The 23,143-nt window shown below is 58.9% G+C and overlaps 2 protein-coding genes across 4 annotated transcripts in view; one reads left to right on the top strand and one right to left on the bottom strand.

The window, feature by feature from the left end:
* The first annotated feature begins 75 nt into the window (after positions 1–75).
* Positions 76–7,384, top strand: ABTB1 (ankyrin repeat and BTB domain containing 1). Of its 3 annotated transcripts, none has more exons than XM_049641119.1 (12): positions 76–213; positions 1,437–1,499; positions 1,588–1,643; positions 2,677–2,821; positions 2,968–3,127; positions 3,224–3,269; positions 3,616–3,732; positions 3,818–3,936; positions 4,201–4,299; positions 4,406–4,573; positions 6,494–6,694; positions 6,774–7,384. In XM_049641119.1, the coding sequence occupies exons 1-12, from the start codon at positions 158–160 to the stop codon at positions 6,978–6,980; spliced, it is 1,437 nt and encodes a 478-aa protein (XP_049497076.1). In that variant the 5' UTR covers positions 76–157; the 3' UTR covers positions 6,981–7,384. The 3 variants fall into 3 exon arrangements, with proteins under 3 accessions (XP_049497076.1, XP_049497077.1, XP_049497075.1); XM_049641120.1 differs by having other exon boundaries at positions 83–213; positions 1,437–1,464; XM_049641118.1 differs by lacking the exon at positions 76–213 and adding an exon at positions 1,175–1,199.
* A 7,813-nt stretch (positions 7,385–15,197) lies between these two features.
* Positions 15,198–23,143, bottom strand: part of MGLL (monoglyceride lipase) — a 66,696-nt gene continuing 58,750 nt past the window's right edge. Inside the window, exons 6-7 of the mRNA XM_049642251.1 lie at positions 19,410–19,625; positions 15,198–16,115 (exon numbers count right to left, since the gene is read on the bottom strand). Coding sequence (XP_049498208.1) covers positions 15,990–16,115; positions 19,410–19,625 — 342 coding nt within the window. The 3' untranslated portion in view covers positions 15,198–15,989. The remainder of the gene's footprint in view (positions 16,116–19,409; positions 19,626–23,143) is intronic.

The raw sequence follows: 23,143 nt of genomic DNA, 5'->3' as shown, positions 1-23,143 counted from the left end.
GCGTGGCCCAGGTCGGTCCTCCGGGCGCCAGGCGCCGCTGCGGAGCGGGGCGGGGTCGGCGTGTGTTTACATCCGGCCGGGGCGCGCTGCCGCCGCCGCCGCTGCCGCTGCCGCCGCCGCCTGAGGTCGTTCGGCCGGGGTCCGAGCCGCTCGCATCATGGACACCAGCGATCTCTTCGCCAGCTGCAGGAAGGGGGATGTGGGCCGAGTGCGGTGAGGACCCCGGCGCCCTGGGAGTGTGCGGGGGGTGGGGCGGGCGCCCCCGGGGGCGTGCGGTGGACGGGCTCGGGATAGGCGCGCGCCCCTGTGCCGCCGCAGCCCTGGCGGCCGACCCTCCGCTGACCTACCCCCAAGAGGCAAAGCAGGGGGCCGCGGCAGCCTTCCGAACCGGGGCTGGGGACGGAGTGCTGGCGGTGATTTACTCCTTGGGGTCCCGGAGGGCTTCCTAGAGGAGAGGACTGCTACGCGGAGCTCCGGAGAAGTGGGCGGAGAGGAGGGGGTCGTCCTCTGAGCGCCCAGGACCCGGAGGTCAAACCCTGGGGCGGGCCTGGGACTCCAGACGTGGCTCATCCCACTGATCCGCTCTGGGCCTGGCACTCTGGGAACAACTAGGACCCAGAATCAACCTCTGATCCCGGAGATTCGGAAACTCCTAAATGCGGTTAAAACAAATCTGGCACTGAAATCGCCATAAAGCAGGGAGTGAGGGGGTGCCTGGTTGGGATGTGAGGCACATCTCTTAGCGGGCCCTTCCGTGTTCCCTAGTTATGACCCACCACTAGCTCCCTTGGGTTAGTCCCAGGCTTGCTGACTCCCACGGTGTCCCTGGTCCCACCCCAGCATCAGGTTCACCTAGGAGTTAGCTGATACCCCCCAAAGCCGAGTGCAATTCAGAGCACGCCTGGTCCAACTTAGACATCTCCCCCAGGCTGCCTGACCTCAGTGATGGCTTCAGTCCGTGATGACCCCCATCACTTCTCACATCTCGTCAGCCACCATGTCTCCTGACTTCTGCCTTCTAGAATCTGGCCACTTCTCTTCATGCTTCCACACCACCAGGACACCTGCAGCAGCCTTCTCCTTGGCTTCCCTACCTCCAGTCTCCTCTATCTAGTCTGCGGTCCCAAGCAGCCAGAGGGCTGTGGCAGAACAGATGGCCCATCACTGCCTCCTCGCTCCCAAATGCCTTCAGGCCAGAGGTCCCTACTGCTCACAGTCTCAGCATCTGCCTTAGGCGTTCACATCTACAGTCTCTACCTATGTTGGTCCCTTTGCTACGAATGTCTTTCCTGTTCTGGTCTGCTTGTCATCTGCCCTCACCTAGGGGAGACTTCCCCCAGCCAAAAGGGATGTCTTCTCTCTTTCCCCACTCCATGGGTCTCCTCTCCCAGACCATGAACTTGTCCTGACCCAGGTTTGACTTCCTCCCCACCTAGGTACCTGCTGGAGCAGCGGGACGTGGAGGTGAATGTGCGGGACAAGTGGGACAGCACCCCCTTGTGAGTGCCAGGCGGGTGGGTGGTCAGGGCAGGTGGGGGGCGCCTTCAGTCCCGATAACTGCCTCCTGTACTCCTCTCCCTCCCTCAGGTACTACGCCTGCCTGTGTGGGCACGAGGAGCTTGTGCTCTATCTTCTGGCCAATGGTGAGAGAAGGGGCCGGGGCTGTGTGCGTGTACGTGCGGTCTGCGCGTGTGCAGGGGCACAAAGGCATGGGTGTGCATTGGCCGATGCCCTCACGCCCTGTCCTTCCTTTACCCCTCCACATACCCAGTCAGCCAGTACTCTTGGTTCTACCTTCAGAACCTGTTTTCCTGTTTGCCCACTTCCCCATCTCCACTGCCACCGCCCAGCCGGGCTACAGCATCTCTCCCTGGCCGCAGAGCCAGCCTCCTCCGGTCACCCGCCGCCCCTCTTGCCCCACCTACAGTCTGTTCTCCATATCGCAGCCTGGTCCATCTCACAACAAGTCTAATAGGCTTAAAATTTCTCCAATGATTTCCCTTTGCGTTTAGCATAAAACTAAAATGCCTTGCCAGTCCACACAGCCTGTCGTCTTCCTCTGGCCACACCTACTTTGGCTCTCCTGTGGGCTCACTCTTCCACCCGCGCTGGCCTCTCTGGTGCTCCTACCTCAGGGTCTTTGTATTTGCTGTTCTTCCTACGTAAAGTGCCCTTTCCCAGATCTTTGCGTGGCTGACTCCCTCCGCCATTCAGGTCACTGCATGTTGTCACTGACACGGTGACCTTCCGTGACCTCCCTGTGGGCAGGTGCAACCTCCGTTATCTTTGTCTTGCTTTGGTTTTCTTCATAGTCCCGACATCATTTGTTAACCTGCTTATTGTCTGTTGCCCCACTAGAGTGTCACTTCAGGCAGGATAGGGATTTGTATGTTTACGGCTGTGTCCCTGGTGCATAGAACAGGGGCAGTCCTGAGCCTGCCCTGTTTGTAGTCTGTGGTCCACGGAAGTGCTTGCGTGCCTAGGCCCTGGCAGAGAGGATGCTCGCATCAGAGGGGACCCAGGGTCATTTGGGAGGGGCTGCAAGTTCCAGGACTTGGCCCTACGTGTGGGAAGGTTGCGGGATGGGGTGGGGGGGAGATTAGGATTTCCCCCAGACCCTGTCCCAGCTGCAGTGTTCAAATCCCTGACCTGCTGACTGGCGGGGGCTGCTCCCAGGAGCCCGCTGTGAGGCCAACACCTTTGATGGGGAGCGCTGCCTCTATGGGGCGCTGAGCGACGCCATCCGCCGGGCCCTGCGCGATTACAAGCAGGTGACAGCCTCTTGCAGGAGGCGGGATTACTACGACGACTTCCTGCAGCGGTGAGATGGGGTGCAGGGCTGGCTCGTGTGTGGCGTGGGGCGGTCATGCGGGGCCGAGGGCTCTCCTGCAGGATGGGACAGGGGCTGCTGTGGTGAGACCGCGGGGAGGCACGTGCTGCACACCCCCTTTGCCTGTCCCTCTGCAGGCTTCTGGAACAAGGCATCCACAGCGACGTGATCTTTGTGGTGCACGGGAAACCCTTCCGGGCACACCGCTGCGTCCTAGGTGCGCGCAGCACCTACTTTGCCAACATGCTGGACACCAAATGGAAGGGCAAGAGTGTCGTGGTCCTCCGACACCCACTGGTGCGTCCCTCCCGGGGGGGGAGGACAGAGGGACAGCTGGCGGCTCGTGCTAGGGGGCCACCTCCGACCTTCCCTCCTGGCTGTGTCTACCTGCAGATCAACCCTGTGGCCTTCGGGGCCTTGCTGCAGTACCTGTACACAGGTGAGCCTCTGGGCCCCGTGGGGCCAGCAGGGAGGGGGTGTCTGTCTAGCAGCAGACCCAGCTGTGGCCTCAGGCCCACCCTTTACGTCCTGGTGCTTGTCCCCTGCGGTGTGGTGCTGTTCCAGCTGCCTCCTGGGTGGGCTGGGAGGCGATGAGCCTGTGTGTCCGCTCAGGAAGCACTTACCCTGCCCATAAACCGAGCCCCCTCCCACCCGTCCCGGGGTCTGTAGAACTCAGGCAGTGGCTCCCGATGGGAAAGCCGAGGCAGCCAGCAGACCCAGGAGTCCCAGTGTGGGGGACGGTGGACGGCCCCTCTCAGGCTCTGAGCCTCCCGCGCTGCACCCAGGTCGCCTGGACGTCGGTGTGGAGCATGTTAGTGACTGCGAGCGCCTGGCCAAGCAGTGCCAGCTGTGGGATCTGCTCAGCGACCTGGAGGCCAAGTGCGAGAAGGTGTCCGAGTTCGGTGCGTCCAGGCTTAGGGTCCGGGGCATTGGGCGGGAACTGGCAGGGTCAGCGGGCTCCCTGCAGCTGTGCTCTCCCCTCCACAGTGGCGTCCAAGCCAGGCACATGCGTGAAGGTGCTGACCATCGAGCCCCCCCCAGCAGACCCCCGGCTTCGGGAGGACATGGCCCTGCTGGCCGACTGTGCCCTGCCCCCTGAGCTCCGCGTAAGTGCACGGCCGCCCGGGGCCGGGCCTAGTGCGCACGCAGCCGTGGTACATGAGCCCCATGCTTGGGTTCAGTCCTTGTGTGACCCGGGGCCAGTCACTTCCCTTTACTGAGCCCAGGTTACCTTTGTTGCCCCTCCCCAAACCTGCAGATGGGGCAGCAGCCCACCCCGCCGGGATGGAGCTAAAGCAGGCTCTTGGCTGGGGCCGGCCACTCTCCCTTGTTGCCCCTGCTCTGATGGTGTCTTCTCTCCCATCCCCCAGGGTGACCTCGGGGAGCTGCCCTTCCCTTTTCCCGATGGTTTCAACAGCTGTCCTGACGTCTGCTTCCGGGTGGAAGGTTGCAGCTTTCTCTGCCACAAGGTGCCGTCCCTTCCCCCCAGCCCCCCAGCCCCTTGCCTTAAGTCTCCGGCCAGCTCTCTGGCCACAGACCCTGGCAGCGGCCCCTCCTGAGCCCAGCCTCCCCCAGGCCTTCTTCTGCGGCCGAAGCGACTACTTCCGGGCCCTGCTGGATGACCACTTCCGAGAGAACGAGGAGCTGGAGGCCTCAGGCGGCCTCCCGGCCATCACCCTACATGGCATCTCGCCTGACATCTTCACCCATGTTCTCTACTACATATACAGTGACCACACAGAGGTGCGGGGCCTGGGCGGGCTGTGTCTGCTGGGTTTGGGGGCATGACAGTCAGGAATCAGGACAGGTCCACAGGCTGGGTCACTGTGGAGCTGAAAGGAGTGCCTAGGTCCTAACTGACTCCGTGGGGCTGGTTTTCTGTGAGGCTGGAGACAGAGTGGGGGACATGTTTGGATTTTTCTTTTAGGCTGAGGGAGCCTTGGTAGGTTCTAGAACAGAAACGAGTGACAAGAGCTGTATCATGAGCCCGTGACACTTGGAACTTAGAAGGCTGGGGTCCCCGCCTTCTCTTCTCCAGAGGGAGGGTGGGTAGGGACAGTAACCCTGAGTTACCACAGCAGTGGGGAACCCTGAGGCTGTCCACTCCCAGGGGTCTGGATGTCTGTCCCCAGCTCTCTTGGTGCCTCTCCAGGTCTTCAGTTGCCCCAGAGCATCCCTAACATACGGGCAACATGAATAGCCGTAGATAGGGCCAGAAGTGTGTGTGTGTGTGTGTGTGTGTGTGTGTGTGTGTGTGTGTAAATGCCGTGTGCCAGGGGGTCTCAGTCCCAGCTGGTGAGCTCTCCCCTCCTGTGGAGCCGGGAGCCGGGAGCCGGGGCAGAAGTGAGTGGGTGTGGCTGCGTTCCAGTAACACTTGGTTACAAAACACGGGGTGGGCCAGACCTGGTCCGCAGCACCCAGGGTGTCATTCCCCTCTGCATCTGGAGATTGGGGTGCAGGCCAGCTCACGTTTTAGGAGGAAGAGGAAGACTAGGCAAGCAGTGTCTTTGTCATAGGCCAGGTGGAGGCCACACACACACACACGCGCACGCACGCACACTGGTTCTCATGTTGCCCTGGAGAGAACTTAGCGGCTGTGCTTGCCAACATGGCAGGCTGGGAAAGGTGGTCTCTGGGCAGGAGGAGGGCATGGGGGACAAGCTGGGCTGTGGCCTCAGCCCCTTGCTTGCTCGCCTCATGTAGCACTCCCATTCCTAAGCCCACCAGCCTCTCCACCTGAGTGCCCTCCCGGGCCTCCTTTCCTCCTGCCTCCTCAGCTTCATTTCTCCTGCGGCACAGCTCAGCTCTATGGCCCCTGCCACCCAGGGTCCACCCTGTCCCATCCCCACCCCTCCTGAGCTTTGCGGCTGGCTCAAAGTGTGGACTTGGGCTCCAAACCTGGTTTGGCACTGGGTTAGCTGCTCGCAAGCTGTGTGATCTCGGGCTGGTTACTAAACTGCTCTGTGCCTCAGTTTTCCCCTTCTAGAAAGCAGGGATGCCCATAGTTGTTCTCTCTTAAGGTCTTGTGCAGGTGGATGTGTGTGTCGCAGGGAAAGTGCCTGGCTCAAGTAAGCAGTGCGCGTGGCCTGGGATGTGCTAGCAGAGGTCCTGCCCACTCTGTCTCCAGCCTGTTCCCTGTGACTGTCCAAAGTCTGGACCGGAGCTGAGCACATGGTCTCTCCCAGCACAGGGTCCAGGTGTGGGTGGGAGAGAGCAGGGAAAGAGTTAACTCCATCACCCTTTGTGTGGGTGCCTCCGTTTGGATAGCACCTTCTGTTTTCCGACAACCTTTTGAGGCAGGCATGGTTGCACCTCTCAGAGAGGAAACTGAGGCACACAGAGGTGAAGTAACTTGCCTGCAGTCCCACAGCTAGAATTCCACAGCACAGGTCTGTGATTCACAACCCGAGCTCTTTCCCCTGCTAAGGCCCTGCCTGCCACCTGGCCTCCAGGCCTGCCCGAGGCACGGGGACCCCAGGTCCTCCAGCCCTCTAGGCCCACGGATGCCTGCAGCGGTCTGGGCACCCCAAGGCATGGGTGGGAGCCCCTGCCCTGCCTGCATCCTCCGCCCTCTCCCTAACAGCTCCCAACCTTGCTGCCAGCCCCCCGAGTGGCCTCGGTGACCTCTGGGCACACCCTCCCTCACTCCTCCTTTCTCCGCAGCTGCCCCCGGAAGCAGCCTACGACGTGCTGAGCGTGGCCGACATGTACCTGTTGCCAGGCCTGAAGCGGCTGTGTGGCCGCAGCCTGGCCCAGCTGCTGGACGAGGACAGTGTGGTGGGCGTGTGGCGTGTGGCCAAGCTGTTCCGCTTGGCGCGCCTCGAGGACCAGTGCACCGAGTACATGGCCAAGGTCATTGAGAAGGTGGGCCCGTGGGAGCCGTGGTGGGCGGGGCGGGCTGCGGGCGGGTGGCTGGCGTCGCCCTGAGCTGGCCTGCCCGTAGCTGGTGGAGCGGGAGGACTTCGTGGAGGCCGTGCGGGAGGAGGCGGCGGCCGTGGCCGCCCGGCAGGAGACGGACTCCATCCCGCTGGTGGACGACATCCGCTTCCACGTGGCCAGCACGGTGCAGACCTACAGCGCCATCGAGGAGGCACAGCAGCGGCTGCGGGCGCTTGAGGACTTGCTGGTGTCCATCGGCCTGGACTGCTGACTGCCAGCTGGCGAGGGCCCCCTGTGGCGGCACGTGTGGGCGCACATGCACGTGCAGCTCTTCTTTCTGTTTCTTGGCCCCTCGGGGGCGCGGCGGGGGCAGAGGGGGCTCGGTGGGGTGCCCCTCCCCCCACAGGTCTGGGGGCCCCAGAGGAGGATCAGGATGAGCCCCTTCCCCCAACACAAGCCAGCCCCCAAGGCCCTGGGGCTGGGCGCCACTCAGGGAAACCTGGGGTCGGGGTCTCTTAGGGCCTCCCTCCCCCAGACCCTCTCCCTTCCCCCGCTCTTCCGGCCGCGGCATGTTTGCTTCCAGGCCAAGCCCAGCAAGCCAGCTTCTGCCTGGCATGGAGTTGGCCCAGAGGAAGCAGGAGAGTCTGTGTGTGGCAATAAAGCTTGAATTCACCACGGGAGCCCTAGCCTGTGTCGGTGGGGGGTGGGGGGAGCCCAGGAGCAGGAGTTGGGGAGGTCCAGGGAGGAGCTCTGCATGTGGACCCCCTCATCCAGGCTAGGAAGGCCTGGGTGCCCAGCGAGGGCTCCTTGGGGGCCGGGGGCGCCTGCGTCTGTGGGTCTGAGTAGGCGGCCCTTCTCTGTGGGGGCCCTGAGATCTCGCAGCCGGGCCCAGCCTCTCCGGTGGTCGCATTCCTCTCGGGCACAACTTTCGCCTCGGGCTACTCATGGTGAGGTCTGACCCCAGGGTCCTGGGGGAGGTTTAGTGGGAAGGCTGATCGCCTGACCGCAGAGGCTGCTTCCCCCCGGACCGGGCAAGAGCAGGCTGTGCCGCGGACATTCCTAGCGCTCATTTATCGAGCATCCACGTGGAAGGGGTGGGAGGAGGCCCAGGGACCCTACTCGCCGGCTGCCGGCCGCTGTTTGTGGGGAGCCTTGTGCCAGGAGGGGCTGAGGACGCACCTCTACCTCCCTCGGCCCAGGGCCAGCCTCCTTCCTGGGGAGGCCTCCGGGCCTCTCCCACAGGGGCTGTGACATTATCAGGGATGTCAGAGGGGGCCTTCTCCGAATGCCCTGCGGGCTGTCCCCGTGATCCCTTGGGCCCCGAGGACCAGGCAGTGAGCACCCTGAGGCCTGCCCCATTCTGCCCTGGGAACAGGGGCAGGTGTCCTGGCCGTCCCTCCCCTTTGTGCCTCTTTACTCTTCACATTTCCAGAACTTCTGGGACTTTTTCTCTCTCCAGTGCATTTCATCCATTTTGGTCTGCCGTGTTGGTCACGTGGGGGAAGCTATAAGGTTGGACGAGTCAGTCGAACAAGGTAGCCAGCAGGCAGGGAGGTGATCAGCATGTGGGAGGGGAAGGAGTACCTGCTAAGTGGACAGCGGGGCCTGCTGGGTGGAGGGCAGGGTTTGGGCAAGGGCCTGGGAGCCTGAAAAGGCCCCAGATGAGACGGGGTGAGGGGTCAGCATGACCGGAGCCCAGGCCTCCCCGGGGCCAGAGTTCCCACCCTGGTTCTGCCTCTTATGCCTGGTCATAGCTCTGTGTGCCCAGCTGTAAATTGAGATGACTCTGATAGTTGCCTCCCTTCTCACTGGGGGCATTAAAAGCGAGTTACTGCTACTCGTGAAGGCCTGGGCAGTGAGCTGGGGTGTTGTTTACATGCTGGGCTCCACCCAAGGTGTGGAGGGAGTGGCAGGAGGCTGCTTGCAGCTTAGCAAAGTCACTCTGGTTGCCCTGGACACTCAGGAAGGGCGGTGCCAGCCCGGTGGCCTAAGAGCCACAGGTCCCACCTTAGACCACACACTAACTCTTTGCATGCCAAGGTATGTGGTAAGAGATTTAAGCAGTAAAATAATTTTTTACATTACGATGCGTTTTTTAAATAGATACTAGGGACAAAAATGAACTCGTTTACCGAACCCATCTTTTTTACAGCTATTATTTGAAATTGTGTTTGTTTTATAACAAATTTAAGTAAAAATATACATGAGGAGATTTAAAATTTTTTTTAATGTTTATTTTTGAGAGAGCACGAGCAGGGGAGGGGCAGAGAGAGAGAGAGAGAATTAGAAACTGCGAGATTATGACCTGAGCCAAAGTCAGACGCTTAACCGACTGAGCGAGCCAGGCAGCCCTAGGAGTAGGATTTAAAGGGAAGCCTCTGGAAGTGATACCTTAGTAGCTCACTGACAGAGCAAGAATGGGGAGGGGCGCCATTGGGGTCAGGACAGTCACCTTCCCAGGGGCTGAGGTCCCCTCGCAGCAGGGCCTCAGGCATTCCCCAGCTCAGTCACCCCTTCGACATTTTCCCCGATACTTGTGGTCTGAGGAGGAGAAAGGCTTTGTGTACAAAGGCGTTCGGTGTGGCATTGCATACAAACAGGAACCAAGGAGGAAGGACGGCCTCAGCGAGCCAAGCGGGGAAGGAAGTGACAAAGTGGGTGTCACAGAACTTCCCGTGGCCCTAAGGATGCTTGGGACAGCCTCTGTCCACACGGGGAAACGCGGGGGCCGTTCAGCCTGCCTTGGGGTGTTCCCCGCAAGCCCGGGCTCAGAAACACAGACTGAGGGTTGAGGCTCTCGTGTGATGTCTGTGCTGCGCTCAGAGTGTGGCTGTGCTACATTTACGATTCAGAAGCACATCTGTCCCTCCCCTAACAACTTCAATTCATTCCTGCTGAATGGAAAACTATTTCCATCAAATCTATCGGGGAATATATGCATTCTATCCCCATTCGGGATATTCCCCGCTTTTTTCACAGAGGGAAACATAGATCAGCTGGGCACAGACAAAATAAGCAGCGCTGGAAAAGCAACAGAGAGCTTGTATGTAAGATGTGACGTAGGGACGGCCCACTGCACCCCCAGCAAGAGACAGGAGCACCGGCGGGCAGGGGTGGAGGCGGGATCGGCAAGGTGCTGTGCTGAGTGCTGCTGGAGCTGGAATAAACATAAGTCATCCTCACCCTGTCTTTATTTGCAATGCTGCTGTTTGGTGCATCGTGAGTTTGTTTTACGTTACTTTTTCTTTCATGTTTGTTCATTTTTGATAGGTGGGGAGGGGCCGGGGTGGGGGGCAGAGGATCCAAAGTGGGCTCCGTGCCCACAGCAGCGAGCCCGACACGGGGCTCCAACCCACAAGCCGTGAGGTCATGACCTGAGCCGAAGCTGGACACTCAACTGACAGAGGCACCCAGGCGCCCCTACCATCACTTTTGAGTTTTTAAATCACATTAAAAGTATTAGCGTGTCTTGTGTATTATAAGATTCTTGGGGCCCGTTTACATTGTGCCCGGGGCAAGTGCCTCGGCTGGCCTCTCCCTGGTCCTGTCCCGACCCAAACAGTCATTATGTGAGGCAAGTCTGTGATGACAATACAAAATGTTTTTTTCATCCATGCTATAAAACCTTCCCCACCTGAAAAACAAATAAAAATTAAAAAAAAGAGAGCAACGGCTTTGCATATGCTGTTTCCCGTCCCTGGAAAACTGCACAGCCCTTCATCTCCCATGTGACCGCAGCGGGCCGCAGCACCCAGGTTGGGCTGGGCTTACATCTGGGCATGGGCATCATGGTTAGGAATGCTCTTGCCATGACCAGGGGCAGGCACATTGAAGGCAAAAAAGATGTCTCACTTGGGAAAAGTCTGACCGGCAGGTCTCAGAGGGAGGGACTTCTGGGGCCCTCGGGCTCCTGGGAGTTTCTGCCTCTGCACAGGAGGCCACCCTCGGGCAATACCAGGCCCTACTGGTGGTAGGAGCTGAGCATTGCATTGGCACTCTGCACCTGGGGCTTTGTCACCTGCCTTCCTTCCCCTGGAGGTGCTGGGGTATCCTGCACCTGGGTCCCAGACACCTGGGCTGGAGCTCAGTTACTGGCTTAGAGCAAATCACTGAGTCCCACAGAGCCGGCTTCCATAGTCTATTTTTATTATGTTTATTTTTGCGAGAGAAAGAGCCTGCGTGCAAGCAGGGGGAGGTGGTGGTGGGGGGTGGGGGGGACAGTGGATCCGAAGTAGGCTCCAGGCAGCAGCGAGCCCGACACGGAGCTCAAACTCACGAACTCCGAGTTCGTGACCTGAGCTGAAGTCAGATGCTCACCCGACTGAGCTACCCAGGCGCCCCGCCCCGCCTTACCTAGATGAGAGCAACACTACCAACCACCCAAAGCTCGTGGAGAAACTGGGGTGCCTATGAGGAAGCTCCCATCAGGAGTGGCCGCTCACCCGATGTGAATTTCCGTTCTCTCCTGGAAGATGTAACAGGAGCAACGTGGAGCCTCCTTTGTAAGCTTTTCTTATCTGTAGCGTTTTGGAGATGTGCCTGCGTTCCTTAGTTCCCTCTGGATCCCTTGGCCCTCAAGGGTCATAAAACCTTGTAGGTTTTACCTCTTCAGTAGCCACTGATTCAGTCTGCCCGTCTGTGTCCACACTGTGCCCGCCTTAGTCGGGGCCCTGCCTCACCTCTAGCTCATTCTCACCCCCCTGTTGGCAGATGCTGACCCTGGGCATCCCATCCTTGCAAGCCTCAGTGCACACGCTTGGTTCTCAGGCACAGCCAGCTGTCTCCCCCTGATACCAGCCTGTCCTGTTCGGAGGGCAACCTGGCTCGCCTCCCAGCCTCCCATGAATTTGGCTGTGGCTGAGCCACTGGGTTCTGGATGTGATCTGAGACAACGCAGTCTCTGATTTATTTCCTGAAAGGTGCATGCCTGTCCCTTTCCTTTCTTCCCCTCCAGTGGGGTGGGATGAGGACGCAGTGGCAGGAGCTGCAGCAGCCACCTTGGACCAAGGGCCACATGCTCAACGCTTCCCTGGCAGAGAGAGGGGAAGGTGGGAGGAGAAAGAGGCCAGGCTGCTGCTCCTCCCTGCTAGCCTCCATTCTGATCATGGCCGTGTCCTCTACCTGAGGCCACAGCCTGACAGGCACCCTGCTCCCCAGGCAGTGTGTTCCACCGGCACCCCCCCCCCCCCCCCCCCCCCCCCCCCCCCCCCCGTCAGGGCTCCCTGTGGCTAGTCCTGATGCTACACCCACCCCGGTGGACCCCTTCATCACACTAGCCTTGGTTGGCTGCTGCTGTGGGTGCCAACCTGAGCTCCCCCCACCAAGCCCTGCCCTGAGCCCCCTCGCCACAGGACCGGTGCACCCCACTGCTGTTCCTCTTTCTGCTTTCCTGCAGGGCTGCCTCTGGGCTGGTCCCCTGTGCTCTCATTGTCCCTTTTCCTGCCCCACAGCTGGGAGACACTGGACTGACTGGCAGGTTTGTGGCCCTCTGTCATTTTGGGGGCAGCCCCAGGTGCCTGCTGCAGCCTGCCTTCCCTCCCTCATTGGACAGGTATTTACCGGGGACCCCTAGAGACCAGAAGCCTAATGCAGGACACACCCTCCTGCAGCTCAGTTCTGGTGGCGTCAAGCAGAACACGGATCATGGCAGACGGCAATAAGGTGCTGGGGAGAAGGAAGGCGGGAAGGAGCCAGGGTAGCTGTGCTGGCGTTAGACCAGGTGGTAAGGAAAGGCCTCACAAAGGCCAGCAAGGGAAGCTGGTGTGTGTGGGCGGGGGGTGGGGGGGGTGGGGGGCAGTGGACACAGGAGGAAGAGGGTGAAGGCAGGGAGGCCACGGGCCTGTTATGAGCCAGCAGGGCCACCTGTGACTCACTAGCGCCCCCTCTGGCCACCGTGTGGGGAAGACTGAAAGGGCACCACCCCCTGAGGAGGGTGCTGTCGCCACCTGGCGGGAGGAGAAGGCGACAGCAGTGGGGCCAGAGGGAAGTGGCCCGTCGCCCTGCTCCGGAGACGGAGCTGACTAGGGGACAGACGCGGAGCGGAGGAGGGTGTGTAGAGCAGGCGAGCTGAGAGGGGCCGTGCTGGGGAGTCCAGAGCTGGGACGGGCGGCGGCGGAGTTGGGAGAAAGCACGCATGTGGTCTGCTCTGGGCACAGGTCCCCAAGCACAGAGAAGGGAAAATCAAGGCCCCACAGGCTGGCTTGAGTCACATGACCGGCTCAGCCCAGACGGCAATACCGCCTTGCCAGAGGGCCTGCTCTTCCCCGTACAGGGAGTGGAGTAGTCTCGGATCAGACAGACAGACGGCACCACCATGCAGAAAACATCCGGTTTATTAGGATTAGCTGTGGTGTACATGGTTCCTTTGATAGTTCTGAGCTGATCACGAGTCCCCAGTAACGGTACACAGGTAGGGATGCGGCTGAACACAGACAGTAACTGGTAAACTGCTTAGAAAATCACGGGGACCCCAATGGGTTACGTTAGCGATTTGTGAAAGAAAGAAAACGTAGCGTGGGACCTTGCCACGGGTGCAGAGCAGAGCAGGCGGGTTTTTGTGGCCTCCTTCAGTGCTCTCGCTGCGAGCCCCCGTGCCCCCCAGAAGCTGGATGGGAGGGCCGGAGACCATCCACCCCCCTCCCTGCAAAGGAGCAGCGCCCCCCTCTTCCTGCTTACAGGTGGCATCTCTTCCCAGAAAGACTGTCAGCCATGAAACCCATTTCCATACGGATCGGCGTGACCTCCGAGTTACAGGGGGAAGGTGCTGCATCCACGACAGCACTGGGGCCTAGTGTCCCGACAGGTTGTCCCGTCGCATCTCCGGAATCCATCTTCCCACCTGCTCGAGGCCGGGACACGTGTGACCCAGCTTCCTTCCCTTCCAGACCCAGCTCTTCGTCGTGGCGAAGGCAGGACTTGGAAGTTACGAATGTCAGCACGGAGCATGGAGCCGTCAACACTGAGCAGGAACTCGGTTCAAGACTCACACACACAGCTGTCCCAGGACAGGCAGGCACGTGACACTGGCGTGGCCCCGCGTGGGACTCCAGACACAGCTGGTGTCCAGCTCCCACCCCTGCTCCTATTCAGCAGGTGGGGTGACCTGTCAATGTCCCCGTCCCCTCCTAGATTGGGAGACACTCCTGCTTCCAAATAATTCTTTGTTCTAATATAGGCGAGTCTTTAACCAGATATGCAAATGTGACTGATTTAGAGCTTTCGTATAATCTCTGTTAGAGCTTTCATATAAATAAACTCATGCATCCAAAAGATTCCCGGTCAAACCACGTGCCTGATATTTAATTTGGGAAATAGCCTGGCCGGCACACGCTTCTCGGAGAGGCCGTGGGGATGGGAGGGCGCGGGGACTTTGTGTGACCCGCGCTATCACAGCTCCGGGCAAGAATTCCAGATCCGGGTTCAGGGGCGTCTCAAGGCTTGAGGGTCTGCGGGGGGAGTTTCTGCTTCTCCGCTGAGCAGCAGAAACACCAGTGGCCCAGCTGGAACAGGCCAGGGCTGACCTTCTCTCTCAGTGCATTTTTTACATTTTTCTCCTCCGAAGAGAAGCCAGAGAAGGAAGACAGGGCAATGAAAACCCCCCTCCATGGGAACGTGGGCCCTGCCCGTGCCCTTCCCCCACCGGAGGGGCAGGAGAGCACAAACCCCGGCCCCCGGGGCGAGCATGACTTTCAGCTGGGGGTCGGGGTCTGCCCACTGGAGGAGGGTGCCCCGCTCTTGGCTACGCCGTGGTGGGGTCAGGGCCCCTGGACAGAGAGCGCGAGGGATGCCCCGCTCCGGACACCCAGACCAAGCCTCAGAAGAACAGGGGGTGAAAGGCAGCGGTTCCCACTGCCGAAGGAAGAGGAGTGGGAGCCCCAACTCCCAGTCTCCAAAGTCAGAGGGCCTGGCAGGGGAGCGGCCGCCTCGTCTGGGGCCTTGGGGCCCCCGGATTGCACCCTGCGGTGTGCCCCCCAACGGTTCCACCCCCACCCGGGGTCCTGGTTGACGAAGAGCCTCATGAGGTAACAGCAGTCCCGCTTGAAAGTGAAAGTACTCTGCAGTGGGCGGTGATCCCCGTTTATTGCTGGCGCTGAGTAAGGGCCACGGGCGGGCCTTTGGGGGTCGGCACCTGAGAAGGGCAGGTCAGGCGCTGCTGGGCCCTCTGCGGGGAAAGGTCGCCCTGGGGCCAGCCTCGCTGTGGCCTCCGGGTCCTGCAGTCCTGGGCAGGGCCACCGAGTCGGGACTCTCTTGTTCTGCCACCAGAGGTGGCTGTGCCGCCAGCACCGAGGCTCCCAGGGCGGCTGTGGGCCCGGACCAGGGATGGGCCCGTAACCGCCCACTGCTGGCGCTCCAGGGCCCCGCTTTCTGGGGGGTTGCACCTTAGCGCCTTAACCAGGGCCCTCCCGCCAGCCTGTCCCCCTCCTGTGCGGGGGCATCAGGCTCCCATAGCTTCAAGCCCCCCTCGGTCCCACCCACCCACCCACCCACCCAAAGAGTCTCTGCTTTAGAATATACAGTATATATTAGATGCTTCATCTTGAATACGCTCCCTCTCTGAGTGTCAGGTCAAATTAGTCACGTGAGGGAAGGCGGCCTCCGAATATGTAAAGCACTCAGCGGGCGCCCACCAGGCTCCCTGGCAGGAAGGAGGGGATTCCTGACCAAGTTCTCTTTCCAGGCCAAGCTTCCTCCCATCCCAAAGCCCAGCTCCAGGCTGATGAGGAGCTGACATGGGTCATGGGTGACTCCTCATGTCAAGGAAGTCCTGGGCATTGTCTGGGCCTCGGGGGGCACGTGAGACTGCCCGGGGAGGTGACGCCTGCCACCTTGTCCCACGGCCAGAGAAAGGCCACAGAGCGAGGCCAGCTGGGGACGGTCTTGGGGTGGGGGCTGGAGGAGAGGGCAGGAGGGGAGACTCTGATTATTGCGGTCAGGTGTCCGGGGAACACCAGGGATTCCTGGGAACCTTGTGGGGGCTGGGAGAGGCAGGGCAGAGGCTCCGCTTGGTTTTAAGAACATTTGAGCACATTCTCTCCCTGGGAAACTTGCCTGTGGCCCTTCTCTGTGCATGAAGTGTCTATCCCTTAATGTAGATCCAGTGACAGACAGCCTGATATATGAGAAGGATGTCTTGTTTTAAAGTAAATTGTGCCAGGGATCCCTCCGATTTGTGATCCCCACCCCTGCCCCCTGCAAGCCACATCTGACAAGCCAGCTTCTGCCCTTCCTCTGCCCACTTCCCCGACCCACCGGCTGTGGGCAGGTCACGCAGCCAGTTCGCTCAGAGCGGGGACTGCTTTCCCGCGGCTGCTGTCCTTTGGGAGACCCACATGTTTATTTCGTGGAAGACGGAGTTGGTTACTTCTGGAAGCTCTTTGTGGAGAACGTGGTAGGCACCTTCGTAAATCTGCAATTGGGAGAGACAGGAAGTCAGGGCCACAGGAAGGGACAGGTACAGGCAGGGAGGAGCCAGCGGGTGCTCCAGGCTCTCTCCCCATGCGCCGAGGACTCCCCTCTTTATGCTGTTGTTGTCTTTCGATCAGAGGACAGCTCAAATAAATTAAAATGTCCCAACGTGTTCTAGGGGTGCCTGGGTGGCTCGGTTGAGCGTCCGACTTCGGCTTAGGTCATGATCTCGTGGTTTGTGGGTTCAAGCCCCGCGTCGGGCTCTGTGCTGACAGCCCAGAGCCTGGAGCCCATTTCAGATTCTGTGTCTCCCTCTCTCTCTGTACCCCTCCCCCCTCACACTCGGTCTCTCCTTCAAAAATAAAAAAACATTAAAAAAAATTTAAAAAAATAAAATGTCCCAACATGTTCTAGCATGCCTTTCCTTACGCACACCCTCCCTTGACTCTACTCTCTCTAGCTATGGACCCGTCTGGGCCTCCATCTCGAAAGGGTGAGTTCCACTCACTGTCTACACATCCTTGCCTTCCGTCTGGTGCTCAGCGTATTCCAACCTTTCACTCCCACCAGCTCTCAGCGTGTGTTCTTGGCACCCCCTCCCATGACCTTCCCCTCGCAGTAGCCAGGAAACGCTTTTTGCTCCCATGTGATCTGACTTCTCAGCTCATTCAAAAGTTGACCGGTGTGAACTCTCTAGAAACACTCTCCTCTTGTGGTTTGCACGGCTTTCCGCCCTCACGGTCTTCTTCCTGTCTCGCCACCAGCCCCTTCTCAGTCTAGGCTGTACCTACGGCCCTGCTGACCTTTGCATGCTGGCAGGGCCCATGGGCGTGGCCGTGGGTCTCCTTGTCCTTCCCTGGAGTAACCCTGTCCAGTCTCGTGGTTTTAAAACCACTCCTGTGCTGGTGACTCAGGAATTAAATCTCCAGCCAGATCTCTCTCTGAACTCTAGATGCGTATATCTGACTGCCTATTTGTAGGACTGCCAATAGGCATCTCCAAATTTCTTTTTTTTTTTTTTTAACCGTGGTAAAAAAACAAAAAAGATAACATAAAATTTACCACCTTCATCATTTTTAAGTGTACAGCTCAGGAGTGTTAAGTATTTCCACATGGTTGTGCAACAGATCTCTAGAACTTTTTCACCTTGTGAAACTGAAACTCCCGTTAAATTCCCTCTCCTTCCCCCGGCTCTGGGCAACCACCATTCTACTCTCTATTTCTATGGTTTTTGACTCCTTTAGATGCTTCACGCAAGTGGAATCATACGGTGTTTTTGCTTCTGCAATTGGCTAATTTCACTGAGCATAATGTCCCCAAGGTTCATCATGTTGTAGCATGAGTCAGAACTGCCTTCCTTTTTAAGGCTGAATAATATTCCATCACTGGTCTAGACCACATTTGATGTATCCACTCATCCACCGATGGACGTCTGGGTTGCTTCTATTGCTCGGCTGTGGTGAAGAATGCCCCCATGAGCACGGGTGGTGAGCACCTTTTGGAGACCCTGCTTTCCTTTCTTTTTCTGAATTTCTAACGGGACCCTCTAACAGGTGGCTCAAAATGGAATTCTGGATATTCCCCACACCTCTGTCCCAGTGTCTCACAACTGGGAGCCGCGTCTCCTCCCTGGTGCAAGCCCACAGCCCAGGGCTTGCCCTGCTCCCTCCCAGCCTGTCTCTGGCCTCCAGTCTTGCCTCCACGTGGCAGCTGTGAGGACTCCTGGAGAACTGAAATCAGCACATGTCACTCTCCAGCTCCAGATGCTCAGGTGAATCTTCATGCAACCCAGAGAAAAAGTCCCGACTCTGGGTACGCGGGCCACCACTCCCTTGCTCGGCTCACACGACCCCTGCTGGCTGCTTGCACACAGCCCGATCTTTCCAACCTGGGGTCTTGGTGTGCTGTCCCTCGTTCTAGAACATTCTTCCACCACTCTCCCTGTGCGCCCCATCTGAAGCAGGGGCTTCACCGTCCCTCTGGTCGGCCAGCCCACCCCTGGCACCGACCCCCTGCATCATCATCCTGGTCGCGTTTCTGCTTAGTGCTCATCTGGCTAGGACGCGGGCCACATGGGAGTCGGACTCTGCCTGTCTGGACCCCGGGCCTGGCACAGAGTAGGTGCCCAATGAGTATGTGAATTGAAGAAGAAACAGATGAGAGGGGGGTGAATGCATAACTGAGTGGTCTTCTTGGGGCTGGGGTGTGCCACACGGGAGGCTCCCACCCAGGCTGCCAGGTCCACCGGAGTTTTCATGCCCTCTGGCACTAACACAGCCAGCTTTCCTCTCCCCGCTCTCCTTCTTGTTCTTCATCCACAAGTCTGCATCTGGTGTTTGGTGTGGGCCGGGGTCTGCTCTTCGTACTGCTGCAAGGGGAGCACTTGATGGTTGGCAGGGATGGAAGCGTCTTTGTTAGCGAGGTGCGGGGTAGAGAGCGGCAGGGGCTCTGTCAGAGGCCCTGAGTTCGAATCCCGACTCCGCCACTCAGTAGGTGTAGACTCTGCGTGACTTTGCCTGCTCTCCTTACACTGAGCAAGACATGGCCCTGGACACAGGGCCCCTGCACTCGGTTGCTCAGGCTGTGGTGGCACGGTCAAGGACACATCTGTTGGGGAATGCACTGCACCCTAGGGGTGTGTCTGCCTAACCAGCCGCAGAGCGCCACCTTCAGGGTCAGCTGTCGCTTGATGGGTATACAGTAGGTGTTCCTCCACCTGGGGCTCTGCCCGGTTCCATCAGGCAAACAAAATGGGCCCCTCTCAACCCCACAACTACATCTGCCATCTTGAAAGGTGCTCTGAGTTAGTCCGTCGCAGTCTATCGGGTGTGATGTGCCACATGGCTACACCACAGGTGCTGTCCCTTCTGCGGGACACGCTCTCGAGGGTTCCCTTGCAGACCAGATCCCACCAGGCCCCCTGCACCTTTGCGCTCAGAGCCCCCGGGGGTGGCAGCCGGGCTAAGGCTGTTGCTGCTGGTGCGTAAGGCCAACACGTAGGGAGGCCAGGCAGAACGCACGCCCTTGGCCCTCGGTCGCGGCCAAGCCGAGGGCATTCTCTCGGGAGACCTCTTTCTGCTCCATGCCCGGTTGCGGTTCTCTTCTTGACTGCGACAACTCAGTGCTCTCTCCTTCTTCCTCTCAAGCTCGTTCATGTGAACAATCAGCTCATGGCTTGTGCACTTGCTCAGAATTAATAGATGCCTGGCATCCCTGGTACTTGTTCCCCCGGGGGGGGGGGCCCAAGGGACGCCACCTTCCCTCTGTCTTGGGGACGTGGGGGGCAGCTGCTCACCTTGAGTGTTTTGTCCTGGCTCTTGGAGGACTCCATGACCAGGTAGGCCCCTTTGCTGTCACAAAGGCGGTCGGCAGAGCCCTGGAGCAGCAGGAAGGGCAAGGTCAGCTTGGGGAGGGCCCGTTCCACCCGCGTGACGGCATTGAGCAGCTGGTTGCCGAAGCACACCTTCAGTCCCGCCCGGCAGATGAGGGGGTCCGCATTATAAATGTCGACCTGCAGGAAAGAGAGAGAGAGAGAGAGAGAGAGAGAGAGAGATCCATGAAGTGGTGGGCAGGGGGCTTCCAGTCCAGGGGCCCGGACCTGTTTCCTGGGAGTTTTCCTCCTGCTCTGGCCTGAACGGCTGATTCGGGTCACGTCCGCTACTCTGGGCTGTGGGTGCCGAGCGAGAGCCAGGAGCAGGGCCAGCCCTTCCAGAAGGCCGACCTGCACTACTTTTGGTGCCCCTCCTTCCAGGCTCTGCTGCATGCCGCACTCATACCCGTGCCCATGGACAGTTTCAAGCATCGATTTGTCACCAAAAAGATGTAAGCAGCACCATATTGTTTGCTTTGATGATTTCAGTCAGGAGTAGCTCTGAAGAGGTTTTGGCATTGATCTGCGTGGATTCTGTTTTCTCTAAGTCTGTCCACCTGGAATTCTGTCTGCCTGGTGGGCGTGGGTGAGGAGCACATGCTGAGTGTGGGGGTAGGAGGGGCTCTGCTGGAAGGCCTGGGGCTGCTGCGAGGGGTGCCGAAGGCCCTTGGCAGGACACCGCCCCCTCAACTTCGGGAGAAGCAAGGCCCGGGGCAGGTCTGGGCCGCAGAGGTCGCCCGCCACCCTGACAAGGAGCCTGTCACCACACCTGCACCCTCAGCCGTATCTGCCCCTTCACGGGATGTGCCTAGAGGCGGGTCTGACGTGGAGGTCCACCCAGCCGTGGGTGGGGCTGCCCTGGCACCCTGTCCTGCTCTCCCTACCTTCTGGCTGGACTCCTCTGCCTCTGAGGGTGCCTGCTCACTCTGGCCCGAGGTGGGGCATCTGCCCCACAGAATCTGGGTAACAAGTTTCTAGAACTCTCTGAGGCCCATATGGGCAGCTGTGAGACCACAACGCCCCTCCGCTCACTTTCCTCATCCTTGCCGGTGGGTACTTAGCCAGTTGGAGAAGTGCCCTGTGGTGTCAGGACTGGGTGAGGGAGCAGAGAAGCCACAGGGATGAAGCTTCCGGGAAGAGATGTTCGTGAGGCCATCAGAGAATCCAGTGCGTTCTGACTCTGACCCTCCAGGTGTGGGGGCTACATCTCCCCTTCTTTACCACCCCCTACAGGGCCTCCGCCAGAATCCTGGATCCGGGCCAAGAAGGGACAGGCTGTCTTGGGTCGCCCCTGCCATCCCTGGAGTGCTCCCATGCTGGGGACTGAGCATGGCAGGCACACCAGACCATTTGTGAAAAGCCACGAGAGATGGATTAACCACTTCCTGCAGCTGAGCTGGTGTTGACTCCTGCAGGGCCAGGCCATCTGCTTGGGGGCTGAGAGGATGAGAGACTGGCCAGGACAGGGCACAGGCAGTTTCTGGCTTGACCGCATGGCCACAGCGGGAGAGCATTCAGGGTCTGCATGGAGGCGTGTTTGGGGAGAGGGCTATGGGGCCCCCCAGAGAGGTCTGGGCTTAAAGTCTGTCGTAAACTGATGCCAACAAATACAAAGGCAACTGCAGCACCTCTGACCGGACACATGCTTTGTGCTCAGTGTGGGGCCGGGGTGTCACGAGCAGGATCTCGTTTGGGAAAAAGAAATGAGGGTAGCCAACATTCATTCCTGAACTCTCCTGCGAGTTTGGCCCTGAGCGTTCAACCCATTCAACCTTCATGACCTTCGTAAACACACTGCATGAGGAATGGCTCTCATTACCCCTGTTTTGCAGAGGAGGCGGCTGTCACGAATTACCCAATTCCTGTTTTCCCCTATAGAGCCCTGGATGTGCAGTTTGGAACACTACCACCCAGAATAAAGACTACATTTTCCAGCCTCCCTTGTAGCCGTGTGGTCACGTGACCAGATTCTGGCCAATAGGGAGGGAGTGTGCACTTTCTGGTCAAGGAAAGGCTTATCCTACCCTTGCCCCTCCCACCTGCCAGGGCAGACACGGGTGGAGTACAGAGACAGGTGACGCCACAGGGACAAGGGCTGCCCCTTGGAAACAGCGAGAAAAAATGGATGCCGTTAGCCCTGAGAAGTCACCGTGCAGGGAAACAAGCCTCTCTCCTGTTACACCCTGTTGTTGTGGTCTGGTGTGGGCAGGCTGGCGGGCCCCGGGCTGACAGCACTCCATTCCACGCTGCCAGGGCCCTGGTTGTGTCCTTTCGAGAGTACAGGGCCCGAGCCCGTTAGACCACCCCCCTCCTGAAGCGGCCTGACACTTTGCCCTGCTGACCCAGATCACCCTGGGCACGTGAAGGCCCTTGAGGAGTTTGCTCCTGGGTTTAATTGCTCTGACAATCAAGTGGCTTCCTGCTCTTGGCTCTTGGCTTCCTTTTTCCACGTCTGGATCACGTAGGCCCTGTTTACACAATGATCTATTACGGGCCTGGGGAAGGACATACCAGATGTGTTGGGGAAAGGGCAGGCCCTGGTATAAACCATGGCCAGGGTGGAAGGCGAGTGGCAGAGGGGAGCTGGGACCAAGAAGGAAGAGGAGGGCCATGTGGAAAGCCGAGGCTCAGAGGGCCCAACCCTGCCTCCAAGTAACTATTCTGGCCCAGTCATGGCAGCCTTTGTTTTCTGAGAGCTTGAGATCTAAATCTGCCCAAAGCTTAAGATCTAAATCTGCCCAAAGTCCTCCTTTGGGGGTAGCGATGTGTCCTATCATCCCCAGGAAGGAATGGACAGGGCTCTTCCTCCTCGGCCGGGTCCGAGCCCAGAGCACAGGTCTGCAGAACTAGCCCATTCAAAACCGGAGACCACAAGGTCAGTCCCAAAAGATGTATGATTCCATTTCCACGACATTCTTGAAATGACAAAATGAGAGAACGGATTAGTGGTTCGGGAGGGATGAGGTGGGAGGGAAGCGGACGTGGAGGGATTCCGGGGCTCGACTGTATCAGTACGCTGGTTGAGTTACTGTCCTACAGATTTGCAAGATGTCATCACTGGGGGAACTGAGGAAGGGTACATGGGATCCCTCTGTATTATCTGTCACAAGTCTGTGTGAATCACAGTTATCTTCAAATAAAAAGTCTAATTAAAAACACATAACAAAGATCCAGTCTTTGGTACTATCTCTCACGCCCAGCTCCCTCCATTTGTTGGACCACAGCTGGTCCTGCCAGTGGAGGACAGTGTCTGCTGGGGACCTACCAGCCAGAAGCTGTGGATCTGAGACCAAGTGACTGAATTTTTGTTCCAGATGACTGACTTCTGGGGACACCTCCACTCGCTGAGACTTGAAGTCCTTTTTCTTGGTTGGGGTAGTTGACTGACCAATATAAGAAAGACCAGAGGAGTGAGGGCCACCCAGCCCTGACATCTCCTAGCTGTGTGATCTTGGGCGAGGCCCTTCTCCTTCCTGGGCTTCAGTTTCCCCACAGAGAGGACCTTGAAATTCCTTTTGGGTTGTAAGTTTCATAAGCTGTGAATATGTTCCTGGCCTCCTGTGTGTGTTTTAGCAATCGTCAAGTACTTCACGGTTTTCTGAGGCTCTCAGGGCCGTCAGCAAGGTTGAACTGGACAGCCAGGAACATGCCAGCTGGGG

Source organism: Panthera uncia, chromosome A2, assembly GCF_023721935.1.
Source record: "Panthera uncia isolate 11264 chromosome A2, Puncia_PCG_1.0, whole genome shotgun sequence".
In the NCBI taxonomy this organism is placed as follows: Eukaryota; Metazoa; Chordata; class Mammalia; order Carnivora; family Felidae; genus Panthera; species Panthera uncia.
The sequence above is the reverse complement of the archived record's forward strand: the minus strand, read 5'-3'. Positions and strand labels throughout refer to the sequence as shown.